Source organism: Euprymna scolopes, chromosome 29 (assembly GCF_053919585.1).
Source record: "Euprymna scolopes isolate OS-2025 chromosome 29, ASM5391958v1, whole genome shotgun sequence".
Taxonomy (NCBI): Eukaryota; Metazoa; Mollusca; class Cephalopoda; order Sepiida; family Sepiolidae; genus Euprymna; species Euprymna scolopes.
This window is the reverse complement of record NC_136510.1, coordinates 35895441-35920274: the sequence shown is the minus strand read 5'-3', so window position 1 is coordinate 35920274 and position 24834 is coordinate 35895441. Positions and strand designations below refer to the sequence as shown.

Here is a 24834-nt window from a genome sequence, read left to right as displayed (position 1 = left end):
GTTGCTACTTTCAGCACAAATTGTTGACGTATTTCCGAGAGAGCCATGTTTCTGCCAATGGCAAAATGGAAGTGGTGAGCTGGCACGCTACAACAGTTTATCCCCCTTTCTCTTAAGTCTATTCTTACCACTTCCTTTTGTGTTCTCCTTGGCCTTTTCCTGTGAACTGAACTTGCCACCTGAACTAGTTTACATCAACTAACTGAAGCACACTCGTTCATTCTTTCAACGAGATTGCATCATCCAAATGTCCTGTTCTAAACACATCTCTGTCTATTGTCCAAATTTAATCTTCCTCTGGTGTCATCAGATCTAAACCTGTCTGTAAGATTCATATTACAGATTCATCATGTCATTTGCATATAAACGAAATCCAATTCAAAGGACAGGGATATTTTAAGCAGGGTAGCCCATAAAAGTAGATGTGATATTGTGATGATTGTTGAAGTGAAAGCGATGTCCAAATGCTGAAAAAAAAAAAGGAGCAGTGCTTGTACAAATGGATTAGAATACGTTTAATTAAAAGACAGATTGACATAAGCACAGATGTTTGTGCACACACACCTCACATTTTTTATGATTTTGTGCCTGATTTGTGAAAAATGTAATACTATTCTTTTTAACAAATAGATAATTAAAAAAGAGAAGTATCTGTTCTCAGTCGGAGGAGAGGTTCTTCACAACTGAGGAATTTTGATTGTACAGTTTTATTCTATCCAGAATGTCCCTTTCGGAAACTATTCAAATTTAAAACTAACCGACTTTGCTTCACATCTAGCTTGCATAGAGAGGCAGTTGAATAAGGGCCAGCAGGGTTATTTTACATTAAACTTATATAGCACACTTGTCATAATTTTGAAGTTATTAACAAAATTTATTCGAGCCAAGATCAAAGTGTAGTCTCCGTTCTGATGCTACACTTTAATTTTTTGTTTTCAGTCAGTAAAGGAGAAATCCTTCACAATTGAGACAATTTTTAATTTTTGTTCTTTTTCTCAACATTAAAAAATGACCCTGGTGTCTAACTCTGCCCCCGGGGGGAGGCAAAGTAAATAGGAACAAGAAATAAAATAATAGATGGAAACAACAAGGTCACAAAAAATTTTACTTGGCTTTTTGGCTAGAAGCAAATATTTTATATTCTATAGTTTTTGAAAAAAAAAAAAATGAATAGAAGTAGTGAGAGTGTGTGTATGAAGAAGAGTCAGGTATGGGTACATGTCTCTGCATGAGCATGGCGCATGTGGTTGCTTGTTCTGTCGGACTGCAACCCTTCTGGTAACTGAAGTTGAATGAATGAGCCGTTCTTCACAGGCAATAAAAAGTTTCCAAGATACCCACACCTGACGTAAGTCAGGCCCGGGGCCCTTCGGGGCCTGGGCAACAAGTGTCCAGCAAAGACCAGCAAAGACTTTTGTCAATGTAGGGGCAACCCTTCATACCAATTGTCACTATCCAGCTCCCCTACTCCCCGGGGAGTTGGTCCCCATTTCCCCTTCACTCCTCACTTTAAAAATCTCTCTTTTATTTCCTCAATTGTCTCATAACAACGGCCTCTAAGGTTTTCCTTGAGCTTAGGGAATAACAAAAAGTCACAGGGAACAAGATCTGGACTATAGGGAGGGTGAGGAACTGTCTTGATGCTCATCTTGCTCAAATAGTCCGTGACAAGGATGGAGTTGTGGACTGGTGCATTGTCCTGCTTGAAATGCCACTGGCCTGATTTGATAAGTGCTGGCCCTTCCAACGGAATCTCTTCTGAACTTCTGTCTGACCAGTGCATGTAGATGATGCCCGTGCTGTCAAAAAAAAGGGATCATCATAAGTTTCTGGGTGGATCTGCTCTGTTTGGCCTTCTTGGGTCTGGGAGAGCCAGCATACTTCCACTGGGAACTCCGTCTCTTGGTCTCTGGATCATAGCAATAGATCCAGCTTTAACTGCAGATCACCAGAGCATCACGAACTGCGGGGTCTGAACTGATCAGCTCAACCATTTCCCTGCTGTTATGACAACATCTTTCTTTCTGATCTTCACTGAGCACCTTTGGAACAAACTTTGCGCAAATCTTGTGCATCTTCAGTTCCTCACGGATAATTGTGTGTACAGTTCCCACACTGACATCAAACTGTGCACTTAATGTCTCTAGACATACGATGGTCCTCATCCATGAAATTCTTTATTTGGCCAATCAGCTCTGATGTTTTGACTTTCTTACTCTTCCCACACTTCTCATCATCCCTCACAGACTCCTGTCTTCCTTCAGTTTCTTATGCCTTTCAAAAACTGATGCTCGATTCATGCAAGATGGTCCAAAAGCAGTCTAAAGTATTTCATACGGTTCTGTGGCGTTTTTCTATTTCAAGTTTAAAACAGAATTTCATTGCATATCGTTCTTCTAAAATATCCTGATGCCCAGATTGCATTTTAGAAATTTGCCAGCTGTGAAAATCAAGCTTTAGTAGAGTGTATTCCAATTCCTGTTATAGCTGTTCATTTGAACTTGAAATCCTAAGAATTGGCCAGTCATCTCATAAGATGTATAGCAATAACATACTGAAGTTTCAAGAGTTTGTGACAATTTTAAATGCCTGTACAAAAAAAGTCTGGAAGGGCACCTTGTATATCTGAAATTTGCTTGTCTGGACTGTTCGTCTTAGTTTTATGGATGTTGGCCATTTTGTATCTGTTTATAAGTGTGTGAACATAAGTGTGTGTGCTTGTGTGTATGCATGTGTACATTCCTATGTACGCATACATATCTTGAAGGCTGTGTGTGGATATACATTTTAAATGTATATAAGTGTAGGTAGAAGTGCCTGCATTTGTATATGGATGACTGCCTCTATCTATGTTCGTTTTTGTGTGTATAAATGTAAAACTATGCATATATAATCCTGCATTGTTATATTTAAATATCTTCTTCAGGTTGTATTAAGCATATATTTGTACATCATTTTGATATTTTTTTCTAATTTATATTCTTATATGTAGGCTTGCCTACATCAAAATGCTTCTTATTTTTTGATCCTTAGGATATTTTTAAATATTTTTTTCATATAATATTTTTGTTAATACATACAACCTTATAACCGGTTCGTAGAAAGATGTTATAAATAATTATTTCCAAGAAATACCATTTTGTCTGTGCATGTGAGTTCATTCCCTATGGGGTCAGAAATGTCCAGGCTGATTTTTTTGTAATTTCACACGTATGTACTTTGTGTGTCTTGGAGTGTTGCTAGATAGGCTTTTATATCAGGATGTCCCCAATAAGTATTGATAATAAAAAAAAAAATCTGATTAAAGAAGGAACAGTCAAATTTTGACCAAGGTTTACACCTTTACACATCCTAACATTACAAGTACATTTGAGAAGTTTTATGACGACACAAGCAGAAGATCCCGGCATATAGCATCAACAATAGTTTCTTTGATCAGGCAGTGGTGCATTCAAAATGAGCGTTTCTGTTTAGAGCACAATTGAACCATGATACTTGACTTTTGCGTTTAAAACTTTAATTCAAGTTATTATATAAAAATTAGCAGGGAGACCCGACGTTGCCCGGGATTCAGTGAGAATTAATGAATGTTTCACACTTCCATATTTTTATTATCAAAATCGGTAAAATCGCCCATTTTTAATCAAATCGATTAATTGCCTGTTTTAGTTGGGAACCTGCCGTGGTGCATTAAGAGGATGCTTCACATGCCTCCCTGCAGTGACTTAGTCTACAATACATTGTAGTCTACATTGCACTGTAGAGAACTTACTGTTGATTTTATAACATTGTTTTTATATAACTGCTTAAAGCTTTAAATGCAGATGTCAAGTATCATGGTTCAATTTTGCTCTAAACAGAATGTGCCTATGTCATATCAAAGAACCTATTGTTGGTTTTCTAGCTTTTCTACTTGTGCAGTAATAAAACTTCTCAAATGTACTTGTGATTGTAAGCTCTATAAGGCATTAACTTTAGTCAAAATCGCCTGTTCCTTCTTTCATAACTTCATATGCATGTGTATATATCGGATTTTATCAATTATTGATTATCGATATTTATCGAAGAGTTTCCGATGCAAAACTTATGTAAGAACATTGCCAGCCACATTCAGTATATATGTGTGAAATTTAAAAAAAAATCGGCTCAATCGTTTAGGAGTCGATAGGGAATGAACTCACAGGCATACAGACCCACACAGAAACAAAGTTCCTTTTATATGATAGATAGATAGATAGATAGATAGATAGAGATAATTTCATCAAATCAACAATTGGTTCTCTACAGTGCAATGTAAACTACAATCTATAGAGGACTATGTTACTGTGGAGAGGCATAAGTTTCCTCCTGGTGCACAACAGAAGGTCGCTGACTAAAGGGGGCAATCAATTTGATTGAAAAATGAGCATTTTCAACGATTTTGATAACAAAGTATTGGAATCATTCGATCTCGAGCAACATACTTGGCCTTCGGGACAAGATCAAAGTGTAGTATCTGTTCTTCAGATGCTGCACTTGGGATGGTTTGTACCAGTCAATGGAGGGAGACCCTCTATACTGGGACAATTATTTTTGGTAACCAGAGTGACCCCTTTTAGGGGAGCTGGTTTTTACCTCACATTAAAAACGGCCTTGTGCCTAATTTGCTCAGTGGGGGAGCAAATAAATACCATCTGTTCTTCAGATGCTGCACTTCAATTTTTTGTTCTCTGTCAGTGGAGGAGAAATCCTTCACGACTGAGACAATTTTTATTTTTGTTCCTTTTCTCCACATTAAAAAAAACGACCCTGGTGTCTAACTCTGTCCCGTGGGGAGGCATTGTAAATAAGAACATCAGGTCCCCCTATTAGTTTATCTCACTCATTATCTCTCTCTCTCTCTCTCTGTCCATCCATATATATATATATCTATCTATCTATATTTTTATAAAGTAATAGGGTTCGTGTGTTTCTGTCTGTGTGTACAGCTCTCCATCATCAACGAAATATAAAGGAGGTAAGAGGGTAGATCTCTCCTGGTAGAGAAACATTAGAACCCATTTTAGGATGTTTCTGTTATAGGAGACATAAGAATCTATGCCTAATTTCTTTATATACTAGTCTACAAACCACCCCCATATCGAATGACTTATGCTCATTTGCATATCACATTATATTAAATCTCTTTAACTAATTACCTCGACCTTATTACATATTGGAAATATTCTAATCATTTCAACTGTACTATTTACAAAATCTATTTAACATTTAATTATTTAATATATTTTCATTTAATTTTATATTCGATTTATTTCACTTTACGTATATTATCAAAACAATTCATTGGCGAGCAAAGCTTTATGTTTTGGGATTGTATTGAAAATGTAATGGAAATTTCAATTTCGTTCCGTTTTAATCTTTTATATTTTACTTGCCAATATAATTGAAAGAATACAATTTAACTATCGTAATTTTATATAAATAAACAAAAACAAATATTTTAAAATAAAACTTTATTAAAAAATAAATAATTTTATTTTTGAATGAAAAAAATCAATTTAGTAAAATAATTGTATTAAACACCCCCAGCCTTGTCAGCAAACCTGTAAACCTATAAAAGTTAACATTTCGAATGTAAACAGTGATTTTTCGATTTTGTTAGCGCTTGCCGCAATTAAACACAATTAAAACGGAACTAACTTTATTTCCATTCTATTTTTTAAACAACCCCCAAAACATAACGCTCTCTTCCAGTTATAGCCAATTTTTTTTTTATTAAATAAAACAGGTCAAAATAAACAGATAAGCGCATTTTCTTTTACATTTTTCTTACAACCATTGTCATTTAACCAACTGCAGGATATCATTACTTTTGTGGGGTTGTTTTGAAAATGGCACGGAGATTATAATTTCGTTCCAATTTAATCTTTCTGGTCGAGCCTATTTCGAAAGCCTGTTTATCATAGATTTGAACTACAAATAATTTATTACATTTTGATTATTACTATCTTAAGACTTAAAGCTTATATTTATTTCATTTTTCTATTTATATATTGAATTAGTTATTTCCAGTCTTATTTAAACTTAGTGCTTTCTTTAAACCGGATGAACCTTTTATAAAAATATGAGTTTAACGTAAAGAACACGAACAAGGTTTTATTCAACTGAATTTCTTCCAGTTTACTAACAAAATATATAAATTTAAAAGAGATATAAATAATAAAATAAAAAGGTTATGTAATTTAAAAGAAATACACGTACTCACAAAAGCAGAACTTTTTTTTACACATTTTTTTCTTTAAAACCATAACAATGAGACTAACAATTACCTAGATCTTAGTAATTATTTGTTTTAATAGAACTGTTTTAATTGTACTGTTTACTTAGTTAACCTAAGTTGGTATTACATTTATTTTACATTTACTTTTTTTTTTAATTATTACTTTTAGACTGTGACGTTCACACCCGGAAGTAATGAGTCACACGTAGGCCCTTTTGGTCAAGATCAAAGTGTAGTATCTGTTCTTCAGATGCTGCACTTCATTTTCTTGTTCTCTTTCGGTGGAGGAGAAATCCTTCACGACTGAGACAATTTTTATTTTTGTACCTTTTCTCCACGTTAAAAAACGACCCTGGTGTCTAACTCTGTCCCGTGGGGAGGCATAGTAAATAGGTACAATATAATTGTTTATAATTGTACTATTCAGAAATATTATTTATAGTTCGTCCATTTCAGTTAGTATACATTTCCTTTACGCTTAATTAATTTACAATCATTAATATCGTTAAACAATTCCGTTTAAAACCGAAATTATGCCACCCAAACGAAGTAGAAACGAAAGTGAGGAAGAAAGAATGGAAAGATTGGAAGCTAATAGACTAAGAGTTGCTGCAATTCGCTCCAATGAAAACAATTCAGATAGAGAAAGACGTCTAGAACTTAACAGGATACGTCAAAGAGAAAGGAGAGCAAGACTGTCAGATTTGGAAAGAGAAACCCAACGTGAAGCTGACAGAACTAGACATGCTGTAAGGCGGTTAAATTCATCACAAGATGAAATTCAAGAAAGGCAAAGATATGCACTGGAAAGAGAAGCAATATTACGATCGAATGAATTATATGAGGTAAGTAGACGTACACAAGGTGAGTTGAGAGTGGCTCAACGACATCAGAATGAATCGGAAACCCAACGAAGCTTTCGCCTACACCAAGGGCAACAACGAGAGGCTGCATGGAGAGAGAGTATGACTTTGCCCCAGCAATTGACAGAAAACGAGGCAGCTAGACAACGAATGACTGCTTTAAGACACCATGAAATAGAACACTGCAATAGAAAAGGATTGCTCTACAACAAAAATGACTCTCTCACTACAGCTGATATAGGAAAAATGGACAAAGTATGTCAACATTGCTCAGCTGTAAAATTTAAAGGAGAAACCCCTGGTTGTTGTTGTTCTTCTGGCAAAGTTGTGCTTGATAGCTTTCCACCACTGCCTCAGTTGCTTCAAGATTTGCTCTCCGGCAATGGTCCCATCTCTAAAGATTTTCTGCAAAATCTACGCAGTTATAACAATTGTTTTGCAATGACATCATTTGGTCACAAAATTGCGGCAGTACATGGGTGGAATCCTTCTTTTAGAATTCGAGGCCAGGTTTGCCACCAGATTGGGAGTCTTTTACCACCTGAAGATGAAACAGCAAAGTTTATTCAAGTCTACTTCTTGGATAGTCTGGAAGAGGAACTACATAATCGGGGACGTGACAGTAGACTCAATAGAGACATTCTCCAAAGTCTGACTGAATTTTTACATGAGAACAACAGCTTTATTTGTCAGCTGAAAACAACAAAGGAGAGGATTGAAGAAGAACACTTGGTAGAACATAAAGTTGTCATAAAGGAAGACCGAAGGCCGCAAGAAGAGCATCCACGGCGATTCAATGCTCCAACAACAACGTATGAGATTGGAATATTAATGGAGAATGAACCAACAGCTAACCGGGATATTGTCTTGCGTTTTAGAAATGATACATTAAAATGGATCTCCGAACTACATCCCCTCTACGATACTTTAATGTACCCGTTAATGTACCCCTATGGTTCTCCATCTTACAACATCTACATGAAGGCATCCAATGGGCGAAAAGTTACCCAACAGCAATTTTATTCGTACCATTTAATGACTCGGCCTGGAAACTATTTTCTCTGGTACCGAAGGCTATTTCAACAATGGCTGGTGGATGTGTACTGTAAGATTGAAACAGAACGTTTACAGTTCCTGAGGCGTGAGCAACAGACCCTGAGAGCTGGCAATTATAGCAACTTGAGAGATTCAATTCTTAGGGAGGATGGGAATCCAGAACAGTTTGGTCAACGAGTTGTACTTCCGGCAACTTATACAGGAGGCCCTCGATACATGTTTGAGCGTCAAAGTGATGCCATGGCATATGTTCGGCGAATGGGCCGAGCCGACCTCTTCATCATGTTCACAACAAATCCAAAGTGGACAGAAATTACAGAAAATTGTCTTCAAGGGCAAGACCCTCAGGATCGTCCAGATATTGTTGCCAGGGTTTTCAGGCAGAAGCTAAAAAAGTTACTTGAATTTATTAAAAAGGGAGGATTTGGCAGGTTGAGGGCTTTCCTGTACAGTATTGAATATCAAAAAAGAGGACTGCCGCATGCACACATCCTCACCTGGCAGGCTCCAGAGGACAAACTTCTACCAGAAAAAATGGATCTCTGCATATCTGCAGAGATCCCTGACAAAGAGGAAGATCCTGATCTTCATGCTAAAGTGATGGCACATATGGTGCATGGACCTTGTGGACCATTTAATCCAAATTGTCCATGTATGATTGACAACAAATGTTCCAAAAAATACCCAAAAGAATTTCTTCAGTGTACCAAGCAAGGCCAAGACTCTTACCCCAAGTACAGGCGAAGAAAACCAGAAGATGGAGGCCAGACTGGTACAATAAGGATGAAGAGAAATGGTCGGTATGTTAATCAAGAAATAACAAACCAGTGGATTGTTCCGTACAACAAGGTCCTCCTTCAGCAGTTCAACGCTCACATTAACGTAGAAATTTGCAGCTCGATCCAAAGCATCAAATATGTCCTCAAATACGTGAATAAAGGATGTGACCAAGCAGTGTTTGAACTACAAAGAACTGATGGAGCAGCTAACCAACAAGGCCAAGTACAAAGTCACATTGTGGATGAGATCCAGCAGTTCCAGAATGCAAGGTATGTCGGCAGTTCAGAGGCAGCCTGGAGGATATTGGAACATCCCATCCATGAACATTTCCCCCCAATTGTACAACTTTCTGTTCATCTTGAAAATGGGCAGCGTGTCATGTTCTCAGCTGATACTGCTCTGGAACGAGCCCAAGGTCCACCACCTGCCACAACTTTGACAGCATTTTTTCAACTCTGCCATGAGGATGACTTTGCAAGGGGTCTCAAATACGTAGAAGTCCCTGAGTTTTACACTTGGAACAAATCGACAAAGAAATGGATGAGAAGAATGCGTGGGGTACAAGTTGAAGGTACTGAAAATGATGATGTATGGAAGGCACCATGCATTGGGAGAATCTACACGATTAGTCCAAAAGCAGGGGAGTGTTATTTCTTACGCCTGTTGCTCAATGAGGTTGCTGGTCCAACTTCATTTCAAAATTTGCGAGCATACAATGGTCAGGTGTTTGAAACATACAGAGCAGCGTGCCTTGCTCGAGGCCTTCTAGAAAATGACCATCACTTGCATCAAGCAGTAGGAGAGGCAAGTGCCACTCAATCACCTTCAAATTTGCGAAGCCTATTTGTGATAATTTTAACAGCCTGTGAGCCAAGAAATCCTCTTGAGATCTGGATGGCTTTTCGTGATGTAATATCTGAAGACATTCTTCACAGATACAGGCAAGAAGTTAACAATCCAGAAGCAGATTTTAATGAGGACATCTACAATAAAACTCTTTGTCTAATTGAAGAAAAAGTTCTCCTTATGTGCGGTCAACCATTGGCAAGCTATGGATTACCTGCACCAATGCAAGGGAGAGATGAAAGACTCACGAGAGAGTATCAACGTGAAGTTACTTATAATCTTGAAGAACTTCCCTACAAGCAGAAAATATGCAAGAAAAACTGACCGATTCTCAAAGAGAAGTTTACAATTCATTCATGGCAATGTTGGAAGCACAAGGTGAAATGAACAAAAACATGATGTTTCTTGATGCTCCAGGTGGTACGGGCAAGACTTTTGTAATCAATTTGATCCTTGCAAAGATTAGATCCATGAGAAAGATTGTGCTTGCAACAGCATTCAGTGGCATTGCTGCTACTCTACTACAAGGTGGCCGCACTCTTCACAGCACTTTTAAAGTACCCTTGGATACTCATCGAATGGATCAGCCAGTTTGCAAAATTACTGGTAACTCAGCCTTGGCAAATGTAATTAGAGACACCTCTGCAATCATTGTAGACGAAGCCCCAATGACGCACAAGAGTGCTTATGAAGCAATTGACCGAACACTGCAAGACATCACAGGAAACAAGAATCCCATGGGTGGCATTCCAACCTTATTTTGCGGTGATTTCCGTCAAATCCTCCCAGTGGTTAAAAATGGCACAAGGGCTAACATTGTCAATGCAAGTTTGAAACAATCCTATCTCTGGAGGCACGTTATAGTGAAGAGACTGACTACTAATATGAGAGCCTATATCTCTGATAACACAGCTGCAGCAGACTTCTCAAAATTGCTTCTCCAAATCGGTAATGGTCAGTTTCCTATCACTTCTTCACCTGACACAATTAAGATTCCAACTGCGCTTGGTAAATGTGTCGGTAATCAGAAGCAACTGAAAGACAAAGTGTACCCAGACCTGCAAAACAATGGAAAATCACCGGATTGGCTTGCTGAGAGGGCTATTATTTCGCCATTAAACAGCAATGTGAATCATTTGAACAATTCAATAATGGATGAATTTCCAGGAGACACAAAGCAATACAAGTCAGTTGATTCAGCTACTAATGAATATGAAGCTGTTCACTACCCTGTGGAGTTTTTAAACTCTTTGGAGATATCTGGAATGCCTCCACACATTTTAAATCTCAAAATTGGATCGCCAATCATGATTCTTCGATCCTTGGAACCGCCAAAAATAACAAACGGAACCAGATGTGTTATCACCAGATTGCACACCAATGTACTTGAGGCCACCATTTCCTGTGGTCCCTACAAAGGCGAAACCGTTCTACTGCCAAGGATCCCCTTAGTTCCATCGGACTCAGTACTTCCATTTAAATTCCGGAGACTCCAATTTCCTGTGAAGGTGTGTTTTGCAATGAGCATAAACAAAAGTCAAGGTCAGACATTTAACACCATTGGCGTAGACTTGACATCAGACTGCTTCAGTCACGGTATGTTCTACGTCTCCATCAGCCGGACAGGAAGTTCAGAAAAACTCTACATTCTGGCTCCAAATCAAAGCAGCAGAAATGTAGTTTACCCTGAGGCTCTTTAGTGAAAAGTTCGAGAAATGGATATGAGGAAAAACTGACATGATCTGATTGTGGTAAGTTTTTAGTATTGAATGTGCAAGATAAAATTTAAGCAAGAGTTGAAAATGACTTCAATGAAAAATTTACTATGTAACATCAAGTAACCTTCCTTTTTGATGAAAATGTTTTGTGAAGTTCCTGATTGAATTTCAGTCACTACAAGAGGTAGTTAAAATGTTAATCACCTTATGCAATCGTTGCTCTTACAACATCAACTTACTGGAAAGGTGCCCACAGATTTTGGTACCCGAGTGCGCAACAAAGCTCCGTGCGAAGCACGGGTATCTTTGCTAGTATATATATATATATATAATGGTTGTACAGTTTTAGTTTTCTGGATATAAATCCACTGAAACTTATCTGTTTATTAAAGAGTGCTCAATAAATGAACAGAATGTGTTTATAATATGTTTAATTAGGACAGCAATTGGTCTGACAACAAAGGATCTTCAAAAGATCACTGCAAAAACATGTGTGTGTTTGTGTGTGTGCACGCGCGTGTAGGTATAACTGTGTGTGCGTGTATATATATGTGCATATATATATATATATATATATATATATATAATCTGTATGTATATAGATATATGCCTGCATATATCTGTATGTATAGAGATATATGCCTGCATATATCTGTATGTATAGATATATATATATATATATATATATATATATATATATATATATATATATATATATATATATATATATAAAATACTTAATACTTTATAATTTAATAATCCTTTATTTTAATTCTTTATATCTCTTTGCATGGCCGGTTTTTTTTATCTGCATTTTCTGTTTTATTCTTTAAACTTTCCTATCTATCTAATATATCAATCTACCCACACTTTCATATCTTGTATGTATATTTACTTAAATTCTACTATATGAATTTACTTACTTTTTTTTTTTTTCATGAAATTGCAGATACCGGCCATCTTCTCCCTTTATTTAATTTTTATTTTTTTATTTTTTTTATTCTTATTTTATTTTATATTATATATTATATTTTATTTTTATTATATTTTATTTTTTATATATTTATTCTTTATTTTCTATTTATTTATTATATATTTATTTATTTATTTATTTTTATTTTCCTTTTAGTGTCGTTTAACAACTCTTGCTGACATTTTTTTAAGTGATGACCTGTACATTTCAGTTGACCTATTTTATTTTGCCCTATATATATTTTCGCACCTTTAACATTTCCTGTCTGGGTCATTTTGACTTTTGTTTCCCTTTATTTTATATTTTATATTTAACTTTATCATTTTTTTTCTCTCCTTTCTCTTCCCAGATCTTTTTTATTTATAGTTATGTCTCGGAAGTAGAGTGAAAAGCACATCTTATTTTTCTTTTATAATCTTTTCTTTTTTCCTTGTACACATTTTTGTGAATTATTCCATAGATTTCTGCCTTTGGATTATTATAGGCCATCTTCTTCCAATTACGGGATTTCCTTGGATTTTACTTGTACAAATAGAAATTCTTTTAACTTTCTTGAAGTTTACATTTGGATTTTACCGTCACTGGATTTTTTATCTTCCACCAGGCTGTCCATTCATGTGTAATCACCTTTTTCTTCACCATATTCCCTCTGCTTAACTTATTTTGTTTTCAAGTAAGATCTTTGACTTACTTGTTGTTTCATCAAATACTTCTGCGTGCAAAATCCGATCCCGCATTTCGCTAATTCCTATCCTCTGATGAGAAGGAGAGTATTTTTTCGAAACTCCGCGGATTAAGGACTATCCATTTATCTAGTGTTTCGTTTTCAGATTAAATATGTTTTTAACTCATTTCAAAGTGTTTTTTAACATATTTTATTAATTGTTTGCTCATATATATATATATATATATATATATATATATATATATATATATTCAACTGTGTATGCATATGTGTGTGTACTTGTTTATATGTACAATATTCAAAATTTCTTTTCAACAGTATGTCATATATTTAAGTAGCTTTTTTGTTGATGTTATTGTTTGAACAACTGATACTATTCATATATTTAACGAAACCTACTTTTAATATGTAAGTTATTTACAAATGAATAAGTATCGAAAATTTCATGAAAATTTGACCATTAGCTGATTTTTGCTAGATTTTTTTTTTTAAATATGGGTATGTTTACGACTTCAAAATGATCACTACATAGGAACGTTGTTTTAAGGCGTCGATAATGTAAACACGATTTTAGTCTCGCATTTGCATTATTTTCGTATGCTGTAAAAAATTTTTTAACAAACTATTAGCAGTTTATTTGAAGCTTATTCTTTTAAATGGTACAAAAGTTATGATAATAATATTAAATTAAATTACAGTTACATCGTGTTACATATAGACGTGGGGAGGGGGATTAAATCTGTGGCGCGCGTTGGAGGTACCCACGGAACAAAAATGTTTTTAGGGAGTTTCAAAGTAAGCACGTCCATAGAATAAATACGGTATTATGGTGAAAGCGCTTGGTTTAAGAGATTTTAAACCAGCACAATCCCCACCCCCGCTTGATTTATTAACTTTATACATACTTTGTAATGAAAACTGTTATGTTAATTTTATAGCGAATAAATATTACAAGTATACGTGCGAAATACATATAAATAATAATTAATATAATATATATAAATGATCAGAATATATATATATATATATATATATATATATATATATATATATATATATATATATATATACTTACCCCCATTTTTGATGTGGTCGCTGTACAATATTTTTAACAAAATGAAGCAAGCACTAGTTAAATTTTTCTTCCTATAAACGAATGCGTTTAAATTATTCTCATAATAAAATTAAACTTTAAATGCTTAATAACTTATATATGTGTATGTGCACATAAATTTTTCTAGTTTTGTCAGTGAAACAAGGGTTGTTGTGAAAAACTGAAACGGAAAAAAAACGGATTTTTTTGTTTGTTTGTTTTTAGTGCACAAAAGTTTAGTTTCACTTTCCCAAGTGAAACTCTTCAAACAAATAAATTGAAGGAAGAAAAATTATTTGGGTCGATTATGTTATTAGCCGGATTATATTTTGTTTGAGGCATATAAGGGAGCCAAGTATCCACAAACATAATTCAAAGTGAAGTGGGAGAGGGGGGGAGGGGAGAAGTCCGTCTCGATTGGGGAAATTTTGAGGTCAATGTCAAGTTTCTTTCCAAATCCCCCCCAAAAAACTTTAAAATGATGACTTTTATAGGTTTTCGATGGTGCTGAAACAGAATATCACATTTAAATTTGGGGCAGGTAAGTAATTTTTATGATATAAAGAAATTGCTTATTGAAAAGGTGGGAACACTTTCCTATATAAATTAACGTAAAATGAGCACCCACTTTCTGGCCTCCTAGTAATTTCTTCATATCATAAACAAATTTAACTGTGATATTCGTTTTCAGCATCCCCGAAAATCGGCGCTGTTATTTTATTAAGAGATTCGTTCATTTTTCATCTCCAAATTTAGGACGCTAATAAGTTGTCAGTAAGTTTATACGAGCAGTTTACAAAAACATACTTTTTTTTTTCATTATAGAACTTGTATAGTTTTTAACAGGTGCTTCTGCAGTTTAATATTTCACAAAAATTCTGTTTACATTAGGGGGAGCGGTGAAGGGGTGTTGTGGCGGGCGCCCCTCCACCACTTCCCCCTAATGTAAACAGAATTTTTGTGAAATATTAAACGGTTCTTCTGCTCGGTTAATGTCGGCACAATACTTACGGAAAAACGGTTAATTAAACTACAGAAGCACCTGTTAAAGACTATAAAAGTTCTATAATTGAATACCCCCCTCTAAAAAAGAACGGAAAACAAAACGTATGTTTTTGTAAACTGCTCTTGTAAGCTTACTGACAGCATTATTAGCGTCCTAAATTATGAGATGAAAAAAAATGTAAAAAAACAGCGCCGGTTTTCGGGGGTGCTAAAAACGAATATCACAGTTAAATTTTTTTATATGAAGAAATTAATAGGTGGCCAGAAAGTGGGTGCTCATTTTATGTTAAAGCTATATAGGAAAGTGATCCCCTACTTTTTGGAAAAGTAATTTCTTCAAATCATGAAAACTACTTATCTGCCCCAAATGTAAATGTTATATTCGTTTTTAGCACCACAAAAAACCATTAAAAGTCGTCAATTTAAAGTTTTTTTTGGTGGGGGAGTTAGAAAGAAACTTGACATTGACAAGTTTTTGTTTTTGTCTCATCCATAGTGTGCTTTTTGAGGAACTGGATAATATTCAAATTAAAAAAAACTGACTTTGTTTTACATCCAGCCTTCGCGGGGAAGTAGATAAATAGTCGCCAGTGGTGTCATTTAGGGAGGGGATTCATATATTTGAAATTAATAAAAAGAAGCAAAAAATAATTAAATTTCAATTTAATCAATTTCTCGACCTTTATGTTAGGATTATAAAATCGTTTTTTCCTGTCCAAGGAGAGCATCATCTCGGACTTTGCCTTCTTTTTACGTCTGGTAGTATTGCCGTGATATTTTTTATTTTTATTTTTTTTTTTATTACATTTTCACCCCAAACAAGGCAAATTGCCACTTTGGTGTAGGGGGCTACTATCAGGGGCAGCAACTATTGGGGCACTATGTTGGGATTTGGGCAGCAAGATGTCGGTTCACATTACACTTGAACTTCTGCATGTCAGTACAGTTAGGGAAGCAGGGACCTGGAATGGAATTCCAGAGTCTAGCGGTTCTAGGGAAGAAACTACTGGAGTAGAAAGATCTTTTACATCTAGGTATCTCTACTGTGTGGGGGTGGGATTTAGCTGCCTGTCGGGTTTGTCAAGGGTGTCTACGTCGTGGGGGCACAAGTGTCTGCAGTTCGTCAGAGCATTCACCATTAAAATACTTGTAGAACAAGCAGAGAGATGCAACGTTTCGTCGATGGGATAGAGGCTGAAGCTTAGATGCCAGTTCAGGGCCTATCAGATTGGCGACTCTCTTTTGAACCTTGTCTAGGAGCGAGAGACTAGCAGCAGATGCACCAGCCCAAATGTGACAACAATACTCCATACATAGACGAATGGTGGCCTTATAGAGGTACAGGATACTTTCAGGTGTCAGTAGTTTTCTAGCACGGTAGAGAGAGCCTATCTTTTTCGCAGTGGCCCTGGCAATGTTTTCAATATAATTGTTCCAACTCATGTTTCCTGTGAACGTTAGGCCAAACAGTTTGAAAGATGTACTCTCAGACAGGGAGTCTGCTATTGGTGGCAGAGAAGGTTTCTTGTAATTGGGTCCAAATTTAAAGTAAAAGTAAAAATACACTTCCGGAACTAAAACCATCCTTTTCCCGCTAAATTAAGAACACAGGCTCGGCATGTATGATTGTGTGGAAAATTTAGGAAAACTCATCCATTTTTGTTAGGTAGGAAAACTGGTCCATTATTGAATACATATCGATTAAAAACACATTTTATGACCGTTCTTGAAAGAGATGTCTTTAAAGGCCCCATAATACTTTTTTTTAATGTTTTTGGTTGTTTACTGTTGTTTTAAAAAAAATAAAATTGATTTTTCTAAGTATTCGTTTTCTACCTAGCTTTGTAATTTTTTAGTGGTTCAACTTATTTAAAGAGTCTGCTTGTTGTTTTTTTACTAAATAAACTAGCAATGTCGAGTGTTACTTTTGAACAAAAAATGTCCAACATGAGAAGATCAACTCTGAGGAGTCTCGATAATCGCTCAGAAATAGAAAATTAAAGAAAAACTGAGATACATATAGTTTTAAAACGAGCCTCTCCCTCCAAAAGAAAATAAATTTGTATATTTTATAGATAATGTCCAAGACGACTGTTCGGAAAAAAATCCAGCTACCAGAAGTGGATATGGTTGATTACGTAATGAAACCGAATGGAACACAAAGAAAACGAAACCATATATTTATTAAAAAAAAAAAAACAACATACTTTAGTTTTTAACATTTCTTGTGTTATTACAAAATAAAAAAAGAAAGAAAACACTTCTTGTATTATTAAATAATAAATCAAATATTTTATTTAGAAAAATTGATTTAGTTTTAACACTTTTTGTGTTGACAAAACAACAAAAGGCACTTGTGCAGTATGCAGACGGCAACCATCTTTTCTTGGTGCGTCTTACTAAACTGTCACCAGGTGCTGCTTCTCGGTCAAAAAATATTTAAATTATTAATTTGTTGTTGACCCTTCAAAGTTGCTTTAATTAAAACAAATGTTTCATTTAAATTTGTTCGACAAAGAAAAAAAAAAAGCTATTTTATTTCATAAAAAATTCAATATTGCTTTCATTGCAAAATTGTTTTATTAAAATTATATTTTCTTATGCAGACTTTTCAATAAATGTTTTTACAATTATATATTGATATATTTTTATACAATAAATGTTTTGGTTTTCAAATATTTCTCTGTTCGAAAAAAAACAAACTTGTTTATTAATTATTTGCAAGAAGAAATTAAAGTTATCGCCCTCTAACAATAACCACCATCTGCATACTGCAGAAGTGTCCCTCCAATGACTTTCAAACAAAAAATGCTTCTTATATAATCAAATAATAAAACAAATATTTTATTCAAAATACTTAATTTAGTTTTAACACTAATATAATAATTTAATATTTGATATTTGATAACACAAGAAGAGTTTTTTTTTTTGTTTCATAATAGTACAAAAATTGTTTAGACTAAACTAATTCTTCTGAATAAAATATTTGCTTTCTTTGATAATACATAAGTGTTTTCTTTCTTTTTTTTTGTTTCGTAATAACACAAAAAGTGTTAAAACTAAAGAATTTTTTGAATAAATAAATAGTTTCGTTTTTCACGTGTTGACTGTGACTCCTATTGTCTCTATAGACACACCACGGTTCTTATCTATGAATTTCTTTATATGGACAATCAACTCTGGTGTTCTGACTTCCTTACTCCTCCCATACATCACAGACTCCCTGCCTTACTTGAATCTCTGATGCCACTCAAAAACTGATGCCCAATTCATACAATATGGTCCAAAATGACCTCTGAAGCATTCTATACGTGTCTGTAGTATTTTTCCAGCTGTGAAAATCAGGCTGTAATAGAGTGTATTCCAAAGCGGGAGAGGGCAGAGCGGTAGCTCTAGATATATCTAAGGCTTTTGACAGGGTATGGCATGAGGGTCTCCTCAGGAAGATTAGATCTTACGGTATCACTGATAGAATACTTAACATAATTAAATCCTTCTTAGATAAGAGAAAAATCTAGGTTGTCCTCGACAGTCGTACATCTAAACAATATGATATAAATGCGGGAGTGCCCCAGGGATCTATCCTTGGTCCTCTGCTGTTCCTGATATTCATAAATGGCCTCCCCGACAAAATTGCCTCTGAGATGGGTATATATGCTGATGACACCACACTCTATAGCAGGCACGACAGGAAAACAAATGAACATATATCTAAAGTAATGGCAGAAACACTAGAGGATGACCTCCAATCAGTAGTGGAATGGGGACAAAAATGGATGGTAACGTTCAATGCCACCAAGACAAAACTGGTTTCATTCAATAATTACAAGAAACCTTCTCTACCACCTATAGCAATGGCCAACAACTCTTTATCTGAGAGTACGTCTTTCAAGCTCCTTGGCCTAACGTTCACAGGAAACATGAGTTGGAACAATTACATAGAGGGCATTGCCAGGGCCGCTGCGAGGAAGGTGGGCTCTCTCTACCATGCTAGAAAACTTCTAACACCCGAAAGTATCCTGTACCTCTATAAGGCCACTATTCGCCCATGTATGGAGTATTGCTGTCATATTTGGGCCGGTGCATCGGCTACTAGTCTCTCGCTCCTTGACAGGGTTCAAAAGAGAGTCGCTAATCTGATAGGCCCTAAACTGGCATCTAAACTTCAGCCTCTGTCCCATCATCGAAACGTTGCATCCCTCTGCCTATTCTACAAGTATTATAATGGTGAATGCTCTGAAGAACTGCAAGCACTTGTGCCCCCACGACGTGAACACCCTTGACAGACCCGACAAGCTACAAAATCCCACCCCCACACAGTAGAGATCCCTAGATGTAAAAGATCTTTCTACTCCAGTAGTTTCTTCCCCAGAACTGCTAGACTTTAGAATTCCATCTTAGGTCACTGCTTCCCCAACTGTACTGACATGCATAAGTTCAAGTGCAACGTGAACCAACATCTCGCTGCCCTAATCCCTACATAGTACCCCAGTAGATATTTCCCCTGATAGTAGCCCCATACATTAAAGTGGCAATGTGCCTTGTTTGGGGTGAAAATGTAATAAAAAAAAAATTAAAAAAAAAAAAATTCCTGCTATAGCTGTTCATTTGAACCTGAAATCATAAAAATTGGTCAGTCATGTCATAAGATGTATAGCAATAGCATAATGATTTTTCAAGAGTTTACGACAATTTTAAATGTTTGTACAGTCTGGAAACTTATTGAAGGCACCTCATATTTATGCTCATATAACAATTATCACGTGGGTTTGTATCCCACTTTTGAAACTAATGTTATATTCTCTATTTTTATTAACAGTTACGTTCTCCCTGCATCGGAATCAGGAAAAAAATTACGTACTTTATTGTGACACAGTGTATAGTAGTTGTCCCCCAGCAGAATCTTACAATTGGATGTCAAGTGACTCACAATCTCTATTTCTGGACAGTAGAACCTGAATTTGTTGTCGTTATTGAAACCACTGATCTCTTAAAGGTATTGATCATCAAGACTTGATCTTGGGCAAGTATTATCATATTCTCCTGATCATAGTGAAATTTTGGGTTATGGGATTTCATCAGATATTGGCCAGACCTAACAATAGTGGCTTGATGTTGATGGTTCATTTGTGATAGACCCATACCTCCTGCTTCTCTGGACAGATACAGCCTTGGTAGATACTGGTGTTGTACATTATTCAGTGCAGTGTCAACATTTTCCTAGTTTTTGTGTCTAGTCTGTTAATGTCCTTTTATGAGCAGTCTATTATGTCAAAGCTGTATGTTATCACTGGCATGACAAATTGGTTAACAGCAATTATTTTGTTGTTGTTTGTAAGTTGTGTTTTTCACAATTTTGTGACACAGCATATATACGCTGATGATTTTTTCTCTCCTCTTGAAATCATTTTCTTCAATGCCAAGGTATTGTTCCTGCTCTTCTAGATCTTTGATGTCACTTTCTACACCAAGCTATATGTTTTCCGCATGGATTTCTTGTCAGTTCTGAAGAAATACTTAGCATTTTTATCAGTATCTTGGGAGAAAATATGTACCACCTGCAAGACTTGACAAATCGGTGCCTGAGCTGGCGTACAACTTGAGATCATCCTCAAAGAGCAGGTGGTAGCCTTTTGTTATTCCTTAATATTTTGAATGTCTCAAAATACCTATTTATAAGTTGTCATTGTTATTTTCAAAATTTTAAAATATTAAGGCAAAGAATTTTTTTTTTTAAATGTAATCATCATCATCATCATCATCATCATCATGTTTACGGTCTGTTTTACTTGCTTGCATGTATTGAACAGTTTTAAGAAGTTGCGTTTCCAACTAGCTTATCACTTGTCAGGTCTTTATTCTTTCTTTGTCCATTTTTCTCATTTCCTCCCAGGTTTTCCTTGCCCTTTCCCTGTGAACTGAACCTGCTACCTTAACTGCTTTACAGCTGCAAACCCCCCAGAACTCTTGTCCATTCTTTCAACGTAGCTATACCATCAAAGTCTCCTGTTCTGAACACATCACCCTATACTGTCCAGATTTAATCTTTCTCTCAGGTCATATTACACATGCATCATATTCTTATTAACATTTTTCTCCATTCAATACATGTCCTTAGCCCTCCTTGGACAAATTTCACGGCCCTGTCGGTGGGGCATTAGAATACGCTGACTGTCCCCCTGCAGAGGGTAAAAGTCCCTCAATAGGGGTCCTGGATATGACCTTAAACTATATCCAGTGGTGAGGCCCCAGCTTGTGGGTTTTGGGGAGTGTGGAGCAACCCTTTAATTACCATTGCTCCCAGGTCCACTCTGACCCGGAGTGTTAGTACCTGTTAGGATCCCAACTATGGGTTGAATAGAAACCGATGTGAAAACAACAAATATATTCTATTAAAAAATTTTTTTCTTCAAAATCTTTGGATTCAGCATTAAATAACCCGAAAAGGGTTGATATGCTGTAAAACAAAAACAACCAAATTTCGCTTCCATACGTCATCACACTGTGCACACATTCCTGATAGTGTTCCCCTGGAAACCCTCTATTGTTAATCTGGAGAGTGTAAATGATCATCTGTTTATGATAATATGCAACAATAAACACTAATGATGGGGTCTCCATACTTTAGTAAGAAAAAGGAAAAGTGAGGAATTGTAGGGGACTAGGATATATAAATACCCCAATTCCGTTACAAAAGAATAATGAAACGAATGGGAATTGAAGGAAACAAAGACTCAATTAATGGATAAGATAAATGTAGTTTATTTGCTGTTGAAAGAAATGAACGTTTTAGTTATAACATGTCCGCGTGTGGTAAGATAAATAAATGTTGTTGGAAAATTGAGAATGGTAGTCCAGCGTGTAGACAAAGAAGAGGATATTAGAGTTGTCATCAGTTAGTAGTCAGCGACGCGAAGGTGTTCTTAGTGGCCAGTAGTAGATGTAGAGAGAAAGAGTGAGAATGTATACATACAGTCTTTAGCTCGTGCCCCATACATAGTAGGAAGTGGACGTGAGGTGCGCGCGCGCCGAAACGGCGGCGGCTTGTTAGCCCAACCTCTCTCGTTGAGAGTTGGTTCTAAAGAGGATTAGAAACAGCTTATCGCCTTGTTTTTATACTCGTTTCCAGAGTGTATTTTGCGCATGTGTATTTCCTTAGAAAGCGGAAGTGACGTCGTCCATGTGCTGTGTTCGTGTTCGCGTGTGTGAGTACATGTGCATACGTAAGTGTGTGTGTATATATACGTGAATGTGAGTGTATGTACGCGAACGTGAATAAGTGTACATGTGTGGACGTGGGCGCGTATGTTTGTGTGCGCGTATGTATATGACAGCTTGAAATATGAATGTGTGTTTTGTGTGAGACTTGAAAAAGGTTCGTACAGAATTAACAAACTGTAAGGAATTAATGTAATATTCATTGACGAAAAGTTATAGCCACTTGTTTTTTTTGTTCATTCTGAGCCTATGACCTGTGACGTTTCCTAGCTGTTTGTGATTTTTGAAATCCACAATATTTTTTTGTCTTTTTATCTTACTGTAATCCACCCCAAATAAGGCATATATCCATTGGCACGTAAGCAGCTCCTGTGATTTTTGCCCACATTTATAGGGGGTATCCTAAGTGGGGAGGTGTGCAGAAAGATATTTGTTCATGAAACATTTAAACTTCTGTACGCTTGTACATGCTGGGAAATAGAGAACAAGGAAGGAATTCCAAAGGCTAGCAGTCTGAGGGGAAAAGCTATTAGAGTAAAATGTTTTTCAGCATTTGGGGACCTCTAGAGTGAAAAGGTGCTAATCTGGTTTGTTGAGGAGTATTTACACTGAGAGGTAAAAGTGCAGTAAGTTTGAGTATATTCCATGGAAGTATTTGTAAAACAACATAGAGATGAAACCTTTCTTAGAACTGCACGCCTGTGGAATTGTCTTCCGTTTTCCTGCTTTCCGGCTGGCTACAATATGGTTGTGTTCAAGTCTAAAGTAAATAAGTTCTTGATGAGCCGTTCCATATAAGTTATTAAATTTACCAAATTTTCATTACTAATGATTACTATATTGAACAATTTCTACTGTACACTCTTTAACCCTTATCCTTGAGTGGCCTCTGGGCCTTGATAATGTGGTGATGCCTTTGTAAAAAAAAAAAAAAAAAAAAAAAAAGAAACCTTGCAGTGATGGGACAACAGTTGGAGCTTTGTAAACAATGCAGGACCTATTAGATTAGATACTCTTTTTTTTTTCACACTGTCCAAGAAAAAGACTAATGACTGGTACACTAGCACAGTTGTGGCAACAATATTCCATACACAGGCGAATGGTTGCTTTATAGCAGGTGTGATAAGTGGGTTTTATACCAGTAGAGAGAGCTTATCCTCTATACAGCAAATTTGGCTGTATGTTCTATGCTTTTATTCCAATTTATAGTTTGAATGTTAGACTCTTGGAAAGGGTGATGTTAGCCATGACAATCGGTAGTTGAAAAGGTTTTTCATAATTGTTAAAGGAAAAGTACTTTGTCTTGGTAGCATTGAAGTTGTGGATTGGATAGAATTCCGCTAGAGAAATAGCAATATTTTAAAATTGTGTTTTTGTTGAAAAAGTATCATTAAACTTTAGAAATTAACCGTTTCTTCGGATATTATAAAAAAAAAAACCCCCAAAAAACAAACAAAAAAAACCTCGAAAACGTAGATTAAAAACAAAGATATTTTATTGAATTATTTAATAATGGTCGATACATTTAGTAACATAATGCATTTGCCAAAGAGAACGATCAGCTCTAACAATTTTTTAACAAACTAAGACAAGTGTAAACAATTCGAGATTAACAAATGAAAACAAACGTGTCTTTTTTTTTTTCTTCTTTTCTGCTTCTTTTTTCTCTTTAGTTTTACCAGACAAATTAAGACAGACTTTAAGGATAAAAAAAAAAATAAATGATTAAAATAACAGATATCAGTTTATTTTCATATTGGTGAGTTCAAGTGAATCTTTGTCCCTCAGTTTATTAATAGTCAAACCTCTTATGAACTTGAAAAACATTTTGACACAATTTTAGGTGGGTTGGGGAAGAATGAAGAGTGAAAACCTAAACCGTATCAACGTTAAGGGATATATATTTAAAGAAAAAAAAAATGTTTTGAATCTGTTAGGTATGTCATCCGGGAAAAAATATAACTCTATTTCAAAATAATTTTTGAATAAAAAATGGCGCACAAATCCATATTTATTGATCAAAAATATTAGCAGGATAAAAACAAATATATATATAATATTCATCAAAAATATTAAAATAAAAACGTGTTTCTAAAATTGTAAATTTAACTGACTTTGCAAGTTCATTTTTTTCTTATGCAAACAAGCTAATCATAGATCATTGGGTGATCCAACGGGTCACTTTTTTTTTAGTATCTTATAAACTTGAAAAACATTTTTACACAATTTTAGGGATGTCGGTGAGAGATAAAGTATTTCGTCCAAAAGAGTGGAAACCTTGCCCGTATCAATGTTAAGCCATATATATTTAAGGACAATTCTCTTCTGTTAGGTATGT

The 24834-nt window shown here is 35.5% G+C and overlaps 2 protein-coding genes across 2 annotated transcripts in view; one reads left to right on the top strand and one right to left on the bottom strand.

Annotated features, from left to right (window-relative positions):
- LOC145252584 (protein mono-ADP-ribosyltransferase PARP15-like) overlaps positions 1–14520 on the bottom strand; it is a 93553-nt gene extending 79033 nt beyond the window's left edge. The window contains exon 1 of the mRNA XM_080112247.1: positions 14256–14520. Within this exon, the coding sequence (XP_079968373.1) occupies positions 14256–14261 (6 nt within the window). The 5' untranslated portion in view covers positions 14262–14520. The remainder of the gene's footprint in view (positions 1–14255) is intronic.
- Positions 1–24834, top strand: part of LOC145252585 (mitochondrial potassium channel-like) — a 388073-nt gene that overhangs the window by 195915 nt on the left and 167324 nt on the right. The window lies entirely within an intron of this gene.